This window comes from Phasianus colchicus, chromosome 12 (assembly GCF_987193195.1).
Source record: "Phasianus colchicus chromosome 12, bPhaCol1.hap1.1, whole genome shotgun sequence".
In the NCBI taxonomy this organism is placed as follows: Eukaryota; Metazoa; Chordata; class Aves; order Galliformes; family Phasianidae; genus Phasianus; species Phasianus colchicus.
This window is the reverse complement of record NC_143447.1, coordinates 4,804,741-4,817,358: the sequence shown is the minus strand read 5'-3', so window position 1 is coordinate 4,817,358 and position 12,618 is coordinate 4,804,741. Positions and strand designations below refer to the sequence as shown.

Below are 12,618 nucleotides of genomic sequence, written 5' to 3'. Positions count from 1 at the left end.
AATGAAACTTTGCTTATTTGATGCATTAAATCATACTTGATATGATTCAGATGTACCACACAGATAACAACTACAGCGTTTTCATTAAATAGCTTGAAGACTTAGGTCTTTTTGTTTGCTTAGAATCCATGCAATACATCACCTTTGTATGGATTGTTTTTGGATCAACATTTGTAATTATGATGTCCTCAAGTCTGGAAAACACTTCTATCTTTTTAGTTTTCACAGCTACAGATGCATCCATTCCTGATTTGAAACAAAAGGAAGAAGACAGCCATTTATGAAAAAACATTTATGAACCAAAAAAAAAAAAAACCAAAAATTGTTAAGAAAGAAACATTATTACTGAGTACAAAGAAAAGAGCTTAGAAATCAGAATTCTGCTATGTAACAACTGACATAAAGCTCAACATAGAAGTCCTGACCTTCTACACATGAAAAATCTGCCAAAATACACTGGTTTTAAAACAGCAGTTAAAATAAATAAATCTTCATACTGTTAAGGATCTAGCAATTCAAAAACAATTTTTGTAAAACAAACTTTACTGCATTACTTGGAACACTATTATATAATTAAAACATTCATAACATGTTACACAAAGCACATACACAACACACACATTTGCCTATCAGAGGTGTGTGCAAAGGGAAATAACACTTCTTACTATGATTAACTCATTTAATACGTAAATAACAAACCTTACCTTGTATTCTAATATCTGCAATTCTACAAATCTGATCACAGATTGAAATATTGAAGGCATTCAGATTTGCAGTAAGTTTCAATTCACAGATATTGTCATGGGTTGTGCTACCAGATGCTGGATGAGAAAAACAAGTGACATATAAGCTGAATACTGCAAGTGTTTTAAAACAGATGTTACATTTATAATATTGTATTTCCATGAATGTATGTATATATGATTCAAAAATAATAACCTGCAGTTATTCTCTACAGTTAATAAATGATTTGATATGACATGATTATTACTAGTTTTTACCTTCTGGTACAAGTACAGTCATCAGATAACTCAGTCCAACAAGACTGAAGACATTATCTAGCTTTTAACAAAACAGGATACTGAATACAGTCAACATTTCTTTACTTGAAGCATTATCTCACAAGCTAAGTCTTCTTTTTTGTATAGAACAGCAAGGTCAATGTAGTTCTATTTGCTGAGGAAAAAATGTTCCATAAGCAAAATTAAAGGTGCCTTCAAAATTACAATACAACAAACAACCACCATAAACTCAATACTAACAAGATTAGAAAATCCTGAGTTTCTAGACAATACAAACAGAGGAATGAATTCACAAAACACCTTTAAGAAGCCTACACCATAAACTTGTTCTCTTTCAAGGTTAGAAATATCAATATTATAAATAAGCATAAGATGGAGGAGAAACTCAAGAACATCTCTTTGCTTCCCCATGACTCAAGAGCACATGTTGCTTTTTTGGGGGGAGGAGTGGGGTTTTGTTGGTGTGTGTGTGCTTTGATATCAGTGTAAGCACTCTTATAGCCTATAAACTGGAGAACAACCTAGTTAAAACACTCATGTTTTGGGAAGGCTTTGATACTGTTTACTGCAACATCATTTGTTTCACTTTATAATAGAAGTTACTATTTACGAAAAAAATAAGGCATAAGGGGATTTGGAGAATTAAGCAACAGCAGAAACATCTTACCTCTCCACCCAGCAGTGTTTTTTTGTTTGCTTTAAGAGAGATTATGTCCTCCACACATACAGTTGAGCATATCTTGTTTCTCACCAAACAGACTGCAATGGTGTCACACGTACTGTCTGGTGAAATCAAAGTCTAGCTGCTGCTATACAACAAAAGCATGGGCTTTCTTTCATGACAATACCTGGTCTGAGGACACTTCCTTTTTCTTTTTCCTCTGTTTGAGGCTTGTGGTCTGGTGCTTTATCAGTGCTGGGAGAAGCACCTGATGGAACACTGAAAGTGAGAAAACTCATGATGGAAATTAAAGCCTCTGTGTGAAGTACTATATCCAAACATGAAAAGACGACCTAAAATGAAGGCAGGAAAACAAAGGAGCTTTGTTACTGATTATACAACACCAATTTAATAACAACTAAAAATTATTGTCACAATTAAAATTCAAGTCTTGCTTTTCAGATGCATACCATCCTTCCTACCTCCTTCAACTTAACACCATACAGAAACTCTAAAGTAGATGAGGGAGCTATGGAAAAGAAGCTTGAGAAAGCTACAGAGTCTGCCTCAAGATCACTATTTAATGTAGATAAACTTCAGTAAGCTTTTAGTTCTACTGCATTTCATTGTGGACTACAGAGCACTTTGGCTCAGGTCTTCAGACCCAAGTAAATATATTTCAGTAGAAATTAAAAGAAAAAAAAAGATTCAAAATTTGAGATTAGAACAAACTATAACGAGCACATTCACTATTACAAGTACTATCTGAAAATATTAGTTTTACTGACACGCTAAGGGATATCAGCTTTCTTGACTCTCAGTGAAGTAGATCAACCACTACAAATTCCATATAGGGCTATCAAGAAGCAAGCTTCACCTAACACAATTACTTCAATAGAAACATTTTTCAAAGCAACAATTCCCATAGTCAGCTTACTTTAGCAATCACTGTAGTGATGAAAAACTACACATCAGTAACTGCTTTCAAACTCAAAAGCAAGCAGCAATGACTGAACACATCACTTCTGAGAATGCTCATAAGATCTCACAGTTAGGAACCTCCAAATTCTGTAATACCTGGCCTCGTTTTATATGCTGTCAAGTTTATGGTTCTGTAGGCAGGGTGGGGGAAAGGGGAAGGAAAAACTCATAAATCCTATAGTCAGAAATATGTCCTCAAAAATTTCAACGAGCTAGAAGCCTATAGCTTCTATTGCCAAGCTCATTAATTAATCAGTAATAACCGTAAGTAATTTCTTTCCCCAGATTTTTTTTGAAGTAACAAAATACAAAGTAATAAGTTTTAATGATTAGGAAGACTTCTTTTTTCTCTTCAGTAACTAACAAGTTCACACAGATATTACTATTTGAGCAACTTAACATTATGAAATACATCCTATGCTTACATCAATGTTTTGCTTGGTGCTATTGTAAATAGTAACAAAATCAGGTCCATCTTCATCAGCCTGAAAGAGGAGAAAAAAAAGCCAAGCACACAGTCAGTTTCTATTCCATCTACCAGCTAACTACTCCTCAAATGTTTTTTATATGCTGTAAAGACTGCCTATCACTTAAATAGGCAAAGACAATCTCAGCTATTAATTTTGCAAAGGTACTACTCTGTATTTTTTACAAAGAATGCATACAAACATTTGGGTTACACCATGCGTCCAACTCGTTAGTTTGATGTTCTCACTGTCCTCTTTTTTATGTTTTAATAAAATTTTTTTTTTTTTTAATTTTGTTAGTTATATACATTAACCATACCATCTATTTTATATGCAGCTCAAGACAATTTCTTTTCATTAGTGTGGCCCAGGCAAACTGAAAGATCAAACATCCATGGTGCACAGTGGTTTCTGTAAGCGTGTGTTAACTTACAAAGCCAGCACTATATGGATGCAATGCAGAGCAAAAAGGTGATGATAAGAGGAAAAATAGGTATCTAGGAGAACTCTTAAGCAAAATATAAATCTTACAGGTTCTAAAACAAGCAAGAAAAAAGATCCCACGTAGGCTAAGTATGGAAGCTTTAATTTTATTCCCCAAATAATCTCAGTTAAAAAGGTATTAAAACCTTAATGTATTCCATTTTCAGAAGAGGTTCGTCTGTCTTACTTGAAGAGTTAATAATACAGAGAGGATCTCCATTTGAGTCTGCAAATATAGAAATAAAATACTAATTAATGGAAATGCTTTCCATTCACAAGTTTTCTTCCACCCATGGAATGCCTTCATTATAAATTAGATTTACTGGAACAGTGGTAGTAAACACAGCTTTTCACTGAGAAGCTGCAGACAAAGCACTACCTCGTGAAACGCTATAGTCACTACTACTATTCTACTACTGAGGTCATTAATTTAACTTGGCATTTAGCCTCTTATTTCTTTGGTTTGTTTTGAGCACCCTCTTGCACAAAAGAGGACTGTATGCATTATACTGATCAGTTATCTAGAATACCTACCAGTTATTTCAGTGCATCTCATAGTGATTTTTTTCAGATATGCTGCTGCAGTCAATTCATGATTTCTGATTTTGGTTTTGGTTCCAAGCTGTAATACATTCAGAATGTGTAATGGATACCTCTCCTTCTGAACTTGCTTCATCAGGGTTATTACAACCTAGATTACAGAAAAAGAATTGTTTATTATTTCAGTAAAACTGCCCAGAAGCATGGCATGTAGTTATAAAAAAATATTACGAAAAAAGTTATTTTGTATTATTTAGTATTAATTTGGCTAGAATATGACTATAGTTTAGTTTTGAATAGGATGCTATGGTCTGAATACAGTAAAAAAAAAAAAACAACAGTTAATAGAGATTATAGTGATCTGGAAGGAATGAAGTAGAGAATGGGTGTCAATGTGAATTAAGCTTTTGGTAATAGGTTCAAAAAAGAAAAAGCTGTGAAAAGTTTTCTAAACTCATCTGAAAATTAAAGATAACTAGATATAGCTACTAACATTAAAAGTAAAAAGGCCATACTGAGTTCCCCATGTTTAAGTATCACAGATATCTTCAGGAAAAAAAAAAGGTACTCTGATGATATCTTATCCACGAACATCTCTGCTACTAGATACCGCTTCTGCACTTTTCCTGTAGATGATGTACTTCATCTACAAACACCCTCAGTCCTGTGTTTTTTGTTTTTTTTTAAACAATAAAGATATTAGTTCTAGCTTACCTATTTTAGCCATTTTGTTATGAAAAAACTCAGTATAATGTTATGAAGGATGAAGACTGTGTGAATGCAGAGAATACAAGAAAAAAACAACTGTTTTTCCCTGTTAGATACATTGTGTATCTAAAGTATTCTATTAATAACACTTCATATCATGCAGACAAAGGAAAAAAATAAAATAAAGGTACTATTCAAAAAATCCTTGCAAACTAAAGCATCTGGGTTCCAGATCTTATTTCGTCGGTTATTACCTCCTCCTTTCAATAATTATAAACTGCAGCCAATTTCTGATGAACAAAAGAAACAGTAAGTTTTATAAATGGACATATACCTCTTTGATTTCAAAATTAAGCAGCACATTGATAACATCTTCGCTTAACGTTCCTTTTCTCTTTTCAGACAGTATTCCTTCTGGAACACCCTTACTCTGCATCAAGGTCGATTTCTCCATTCCTTTGATTTTACCTGCAGCATTAAATAAATTAGTTTACTTACCAAATTGTTAGCATTCATTTAGCTCAAGAAACAAATTCAATTCTATTTTCCCATTCACATGGCTTAAATTCATTTGACATATGTTAGCAACATTTCCACAAAGCTTTGAACTTTTGAGCAAAAGAAGAATGTAGAAACACTCTGGCAACAAGTTCACTGCAGTCTCAATACCTTGTCACTTCTCATTGGCTAGTAAAATTAACATATCATCTTTCTCAATATTGTTTTAAGTATGACCATTGTCTTTGCAAAACTAAAGAAAGTTTGTATTTTGCATATCATACTCACATCTAAGCTTACTTTCCAGATAATACATGATTTTCATTATTCCTGAAAGCTAACATGCTTCATATTTAAGGCAAGTTATCTCTCACCTTCCTCTTGCAGTATTTGTTTTGCACTAGTTTGTTCTGCTTCATCAAGGTTTTCTGTCAACACTTTGAGGAAGACATTCAAATCCTCTTGACTTATTACAACCTACAAAATCACAGATCACAGTTCTCAGCAGAAAACAACAACAGTTCTCTAAAGTTTTTACTAGCTGTCAAAGTGTAACAAAGTCTTCTAGCAAGACAGTTTTGTCAGCACTGTCATCTCTTCGGGAAAATAACAATAATAATTTTATAGGAACTTACTTAAAGAATTAGGAAGGTAAGGTTGTGACTTCTTAAAGCTTTACTTACAGTATCAACACCTTTAATAACGTCCCAGGAATTACATGCTATCTCATGACATTTTTACCTCCTCTTTTATCTAAACATACAGTATACAAATTGCCAAAACACAGAACTTCCTTGAGATCGCTGGAGGGTGGCAGGAAACAAAACTGGAGTTGCTAAAGCAATTATTTGCAGATTTAAATTCCTCTCAAAAAGACACCAGTTTTTAAAAGGCAATGAAAAAGACTTACTTGGAGAACTGGGCACAACAACACACAGTGTAAGTTGATCTTGCCTTACAACAGGGAATAACCAAGACTGCTTGACATCCCTTTAAGTTCTCTCTTTTCAGCTTAAGAAACGCACACAAGGATTTAAGTATTTAACAACACTTTCAAACTTCAGTGACTACGCACATAAGTTAAATGCTATCAACATCCCTGAAATATTCCTCAGCTAACAGCTTGTACTTTGTTCCACTTTTGTGACCAGAAACATACGTTAGCCTTACATTAAGTAGCATTATGAGCTTCTCACTGTCTTAATTTCATTAAACTTACATTCATTGTATCCAGATACCCTGTGATCTCCAATATTGGCAATTTGTGAAACCAAGTTGCAGCTAGATTTCGATGGACAGAAAGGCTCAAATTAATTGGGTGAAGTATCTGAATGTCCTGATGTGATAAGCCTGTCTCCATAGTGGTTCTTAAAAGAAAGGAGAAAAAAAAAGAAAAAAGAACATTAAAGAAAACAGTTAAATCATGCTATATATATTTTTTTTTTTTAACTCAAAACATACTAAAATATCATGTTTAGTCTCCTTAGGTATATATGGCTTCCTAAGCAGGGCAATCTCTTATTTCACTTCTCACCTATTTGTTCCTAGGTTAACATGTTAGTATGAGAGCTGTCCCCAAATCAATGCCTCTGATTTTATTATGTGGGCCTACGATGTCAGAGGCAGATGATGGTGGTATGACAGTGTAGGCTGAACCTTCCCACCAATATTGTTACATTTTCTTGCCATGCAACAGATGGTGGCAAAGGGGCAGTCTGACATAGGCTGTCTGACATGCAAGTATGGATGAAGCAATGGTGTGGGATTAAATTCCTTCATGTGGAAAAGATTCTGTCCACTGACATACATCACTACTAGGTGAATGCTTAGTGAGAGTGGATGTCAGCACAGTGAGGTCACGTGTGGCACATTTCATCAGTGGTGACAGTGATACGAAAGACAAGGCCATGCAGATTTTAAGGAGCACATCAAGCAGGCTCTTATTGATCACATGTGAAGAGGTATAGCTAATGATGACAACTACACTGAAAAAACAGCTTTCTGTAGTTGATAATTTGCTCTACCAAACAGCATTACTGTGCTCTTTGCGTATGTTGTATTTCCCATGGAAACAAATGGGAGACATTACTTTCAAATGACATATTTTAACACCAAATATTTAACTGCCACTAACCACTATTTATAAACAAGTAGATTAGTGCCTTACAAAGCATTAATATTATCAACTAGCTAAGGCATTACTTGATGAAATGCACTTTACCTAGACAGTTTCAGCTTAGTCAGCTGCACATCCATTTTGCCAATGACTGGAGGAAGCAAATTGCCTTCTGGAGACACCAAGCTAAACTGGTTCTGAACCTTAATCAAGCCAAGATCTACTACTATAGCATTGAAGGAAACTGAGGACTGAGGAATGACTATAACTGGTGCTTTTAAGTGAATGTCCATAGCAAGTCGAAAGCTCCTTTGAGCCAGATCTTTTACACTGGTAGCAGCCTTTTCTGCAGCTTGGACCGTAGCAGCACTCAGAGCCTCCTTAGCTGTCTGAAAGTTGTTCAAAAAGATCTAGAATAAAGAGTTGAAGAGAAAGGAGAAATACAGCTATAAATAGGGTTTTTTCTTTTTTAATCTCAACTAATCTCTCATTTTACAACATCAATAATAACCAATATCAACTAAAAGTTCTGCTGCTTACTGTGTTAAATTTTCCCTGGGGCCAGGCAACTGAAAACCTTTTCTCATGATATCTGTTACAGGGCCAGAAATGTACTAACCAGTACAACCCAATGATTTTTAAACTCATCACTTTGCCTCCATTTCCCACCCACATTATTGGCAAGGTTCTTTTATCTCATTACCTTTCAAGGAATACGTTGTTTTTAAAGCCCCTCTATTTTACCAGTAACACTTACTGAAGTCAGTAGTTAGTAGCAGAGAACCCACTAATGCTTTACAAAAGTCAATATTTAGAATATTTGACAAAATGACAAGTGATTTACAGTGATTAATTTGTAGTTCTCATACGATCTTAATTTGAAGAAATTTTTTTTGTCTCCAGTGTTAACTCAGTTACATTTGCAATGGCCTCAGTTTTTCCCTGGGGCTGGGTGCGAGAATTGAAACGCCTTAAGAGCATAGGTGAGTAGAGAGGGCACAGACCAGCCCTCTGGCATTTCTAGAGCATGGTAGTTTTTGACTTCCAAATCAGTTACAGTTGGCTTATCCAAGTTTATAAGTAGTACATAAGGAAATTTAAGCTCACTCTTTCAGAAACTCAAGTTATAAGTCTCTCTGAGGTTACAGATAGGGAAAGCTAATGAATGCATCACAAGTCACATAAAGAAAAAGGACTTACCAGCAAAGATACAAGAAATTTGTGAAGGTATACTACTTGAATACAGCCTACTTTCAAAGATACGGTACCATCCACTTTTGACATATCAGTATAGGCTTCTCCCTCAGTAGCATATGGATATAATACCAGACTGAAACTGAAAACTTCATCTCCTACTATAGACACAGCCTAGAAAGAAAGAAAAAGTAGATAGCAGCTATCAGTAGCTTTTAAGAAAGCACTAAGAAGAAACAAATATATTGTCAGTCTATCAGATATGCTAATAACATAAATCTTCTTAAGGAAAGTCTATTTGGACAACAATTCCTCTGGTACAAAAGCCTTCATTCACCACCTCAAGTGGGAAAGAGGTATTCATGTGAAATCAAGTATTTTAAAGAATGGAATAAAAATATGCATTACATTTCACTTGCACACACAAAATTAATGAAGAAACAATTAAGACTTAAAAACTTGTTGTACTTTTTTATGAAGGGTCCTTGTATCAACATCTGTGACAACTATGTCTTTAAGTCGGGCAAAGAAATCCGTTTGATTTGACTGAAGAAGAAGAGATGAATCAAGACCTGTCAAATGAAAGAACAAAAAGTAACACCTAATTTTGGGGCAATGGGGACAACACAAGAAAAAAATTGATAAGACTTTCCCCTCACCATTCCTAATTAAGTAATATTGCTACAAAAGCTTCTGTTGTTCATCCCATATCAAATTAAATGAAAATCTCAAAAAACACGGGCACACACATATATTAAAAAAACCTGCAAACACTTGATTTCTTCCTTCGTTTTGAAATTAGGTCCCATGTAATTTACCATTTCTACAACAAGGGACACAGTACCTAAGAGCTCTATTATATCCAAGGCATATGAGACTTATAGGAAAAAAAAGGAAACAACAGAAACAACCCAAAGAGGAAAACAAGGAAAAAACACAAAAAACACAGCTGCTTTGAAATTAAACTACAAGATCAGTACTAACAGAAAACATAGTACCTTGAATCTTGATTTCTGCAATGTTCTTTTTATCATCACAAAGATTTAAACAAACAGCATCCAGCTTGGCAAAAATCTTGAAGGCAAAGACATCCTTATCCTTAGAAGGTCTCGTCACTAGAAAAGATAGAAGGCGTTTTTTCAAAGGCACAGCACACACGTTTTCAGTTAAACTCCCAAAAACACAGGAGGCCTTTTTTAGTTTAGTGACTGATGATTCAGTATGACTTCCTACAGATTCTTTCATCTCTTAGCATGTTAGAATCTGCTCCTCTCTGGAGCTATTATCTTAATATATTTTTTAGCTCTCTAGGAACAGCAGAATTTTCATTAGGCTTTTCTCTCCAACAGTCCTCCAACCCACTGCAGCACTGCGACCATAAGCCATGATCCTCACCCAGCTAGGCAAAACTCATCAGATTCTCTAGTATTTCATCTTTTTGCCAACATACAACGCATCCATCCAGACCCATCATTCTGACAAACACAAGGATACCTTTCTTTAATGTAAGGTCATCTCGTTGCTTTTCTTCTTTAGTTGACGTCTCTCTGCTGCTTCTACTTCCTGATGGACTAACAGTTGCTAGAAAACTGACAGCAGACATAAGGGCCTTCGTATGCAGCAGAATGTTAAGTGATGAAAAAGCTACCTGTTGAAAACATGAGACTCCACATCACAAAGTATTGGTAACAAGTAAAAAAGCACCCAATGGAACTGTAATTCCAGTGGAAAGTGCAGCAATGACAGCATAGTAGAGAAGTCCCAGGCTGCAGCAAGTAAGGGTATGCACAAACACAGCAGCTATGGACACAGAAACAAAAGGAAGAACCTGCTTACCCCTGGAAGGCCCCAGGTACACAGGGATCTCTAATAAGTTACTACCTCCACTGCCAACACTTAAATGAGGTCTGGGAAGGGACAGATCCTGGCTCCAACCCTTCAGTCACTCAGGTATATTACATTGCATGTACCTGAGCTCCCCTGGGTTGGCCCTCCCTTCCCACCAGGTGATCAATCACTGTTTCAAGCCATAACTTAGCATTTCTACTACAGGAGCATAACAATTTCTTAGAAATTGAGAAGTTACACATATCACCAGCAATAGATAATAAAGGGAAGAAAATTTTTTTGTAAAGCAGAAAAATGGTAGGCTTGGAAAATAAGTCAATCTGAGAACAACTCAACAGCCATAACCACCTAAGCTATTGCTTCCTTGGTAGAAGAAGGTTGAAGAAGGCAATTCCTTCTCAGAAGACTAATTTAATAAGACACATTGGATTAAGGTAGCCTAACTTAAATCAGGATTCAGTTCACTCAAGCACTATGCTCTGTCAAACTCAGATGTGGTACAAGATAAAAGGATAAGAGGCAGCTGACTGCCATATAGATACTCAGGATAGAGAAATTTCTAGGCAAACAGATTAAGGGAATCCAAAAACATGGATAGACCACCTGCCTTGTAGTTTAGCAAACCACATTATCAACTTGAATCAGCTTGGAATAGAAAAGAGCTCAAATCTAGTTCTTACAAACACATAAGCCTTACTGAGGAGCCAGAATGCAACACTTAACCACATAGAGTAAGTGGAGTTGTTTAAATATCTGCACTCTCCCTTAGAGTAAAGTCAGTCAGTTCCATTCACTAACATTGAAATAAACATGTCACCTCCTGCTGGAGCTTCAGGAGCCTCTTCTTAAAAAAAAAAAAAAAAAAAAAAAAGTTCCAGTATTATCTGGGCTTCCCTGATAAAATCTGCAGATACCCTAAAACTATGTGGCTAGCAGTGCTCACTACAGGGGAGATGAACTAGATGGCCTTCAAATGATTTCAAGGCAGGAAAATATTTGTCATGGTGTTCAAAAGGGAGGGAAATACTTTTCAGAGAAGTTATTTCTCATCAATATACTGTTTTTACTTAGAACAAACACTCAAAAATATACCATTAGTACAACAACCAGAAGCTAAGAAAGTACATATTCACTGTCATTAATTACTGCAATGTAGGATGATGTTTTTAGAGATTAAGTTATCATTCTAGAGAATGAAATTAGTGGAAAATATATCACAACAAACTTCTATTTCACAGCAAGAACTAGAACAAGTTCTCCTCTCAAACAAAAAATAAAACACTCTTAAATGTACACAGACTTCATGGCAAATTTGACCAGAGTGCTGATTACACAGATCACATAAAACAAATATTCAATTTGACAAGAAGCAGAAAAACTTCACCATCTGCTACAATTTTCCAATATTAACATTTTATATGCTTGAGAAGATGACACACACTTATACTATTTTAATTTTATCCACATTAGCTTGTAACTACACAGATGTTCTCCACAGTTACAAAATAGACCAATATATAGCTCTTACATTAAGTGTATAAACATTGACACATGCTTATGAACTTTCAGGCTTCATGGTACAAAAGGAAGGTTAAAGAAAAAAATCCCTACTCACTTGAATCTTCTGTTCAGTGTTGTCAAAACCGGTGTGAAAGTGTGGACCATTTTTGTCAGCCTGAAATGAACGATTAACATAGAGGTTGTTAACTCAAACCACCCTCCAGGCTCTTAAAATACAAAATATAACATATTCTGTAAATAGAAGGTCAAAGACTTTGTTATGTTTAAACAAACAAAAAAATCATCCTTTAGAAAGATTAACCTTTACCTTGATATATTCCACCTTCAGAAGGTCTAAGCCAGGCTTATCTGATGAACTAATTAAATGAAGGGGTGCTTTTTTACCTGTAACATACAAGAAAACAGACCCAGAATACACATCCGTTAGTCAGATTTCTCCTTTCAATGAGCCAATGGCATTTGTGCCTTGAACACAGGGGTTAGCTTTCAATGCAGTTTGTTAAAATCTACTGCCCCATGACACATGCATCAGCGATTTGTCTTCAAGTCTAAACCAGCAAGTCTGTATTCTCTATCCCA

The 12,618-nt window shown here is 35.3% G+C and overlaps 1 protein-coding gene across 6 annotated transcripts in view; it reads right to left on the bottom strand.

The window, feature by feature from the left end:
* Positions 1 to 12,618, bottom strand: part of VPS13C (vacuolar protein sorting 13 homolog C) — a 182,616-nt gene that overhangs the window by 142,176 nt on the left and 27,822 nt on the right. For all 6 annotated transcript variants that reach the window (XR_016470280.1, XR_016470279.1, XR_016470281.1 and 3 more), the window contains 16 exons: positions 12,347 to 12,423; positions 12,134 to 12,193; positions 10,165 to 10,318; positions 9,669 to 9,785; positions 9,139 to 9,242; positions 8,677 to 8,844; positions 7,582 to 7,886; positions 6,580 to 6,727; positions 5,735 to 5,837; positions 5,197 to 5,330; positions 4,149 to 4,305; positions 3,761 to 3,840; positions 3,090 to 3,149; positions 1,871 to 2,036; positions 705 to 821; positions 143 to 246 (listed from right to left, as the gene is read on the bottom strand). Coding sequence is in view for 3 of the 6 variants with exons in the window: in XM_090148714.1 (XP_090004840.1) it covers positions 143 to 246; positions 705 to 821; positions 1,871 to 2,036; positions 3,090 to 3,149; positions 3,761 to 3,840; positions 4,149 to 4,305; positions 5,197 to 5,330; positions 5,735 to 5,837; positions 6,580 to 6,727; positions 7,582 to 7,886; positions 8,677 to 8,844; positions 9,139 to 9,242; positions 9,669 to 9,785; positions 10,165 to 10,318; positions 12,134 to 12,193; positions 12,347 to 12,423 (2,054 nt within the window). In the remaining 3 variants the exon portion in view is untranslated. The remainder of the gene's footprint in view (positions 1 to 142; positions 247 to 704; positions 822 to 1,870; positions 2,037 to 3,089; positions 3,150 to 3,760; positions 3,841 to 4,148; positions 4,306 to 5,196; positions 5,331 to 5,734; positions 5,838 to 6,579; positions 6,728 to 7,581; positions 7,887 to 8,676; positions 8,845 to 9,138; positions 9,243 to 9,668; positions 9,786 to 10,164; positions 10,319 to 12,133; positions 12,194 to 12,346; positions 12,424 to 12,618) is intronic.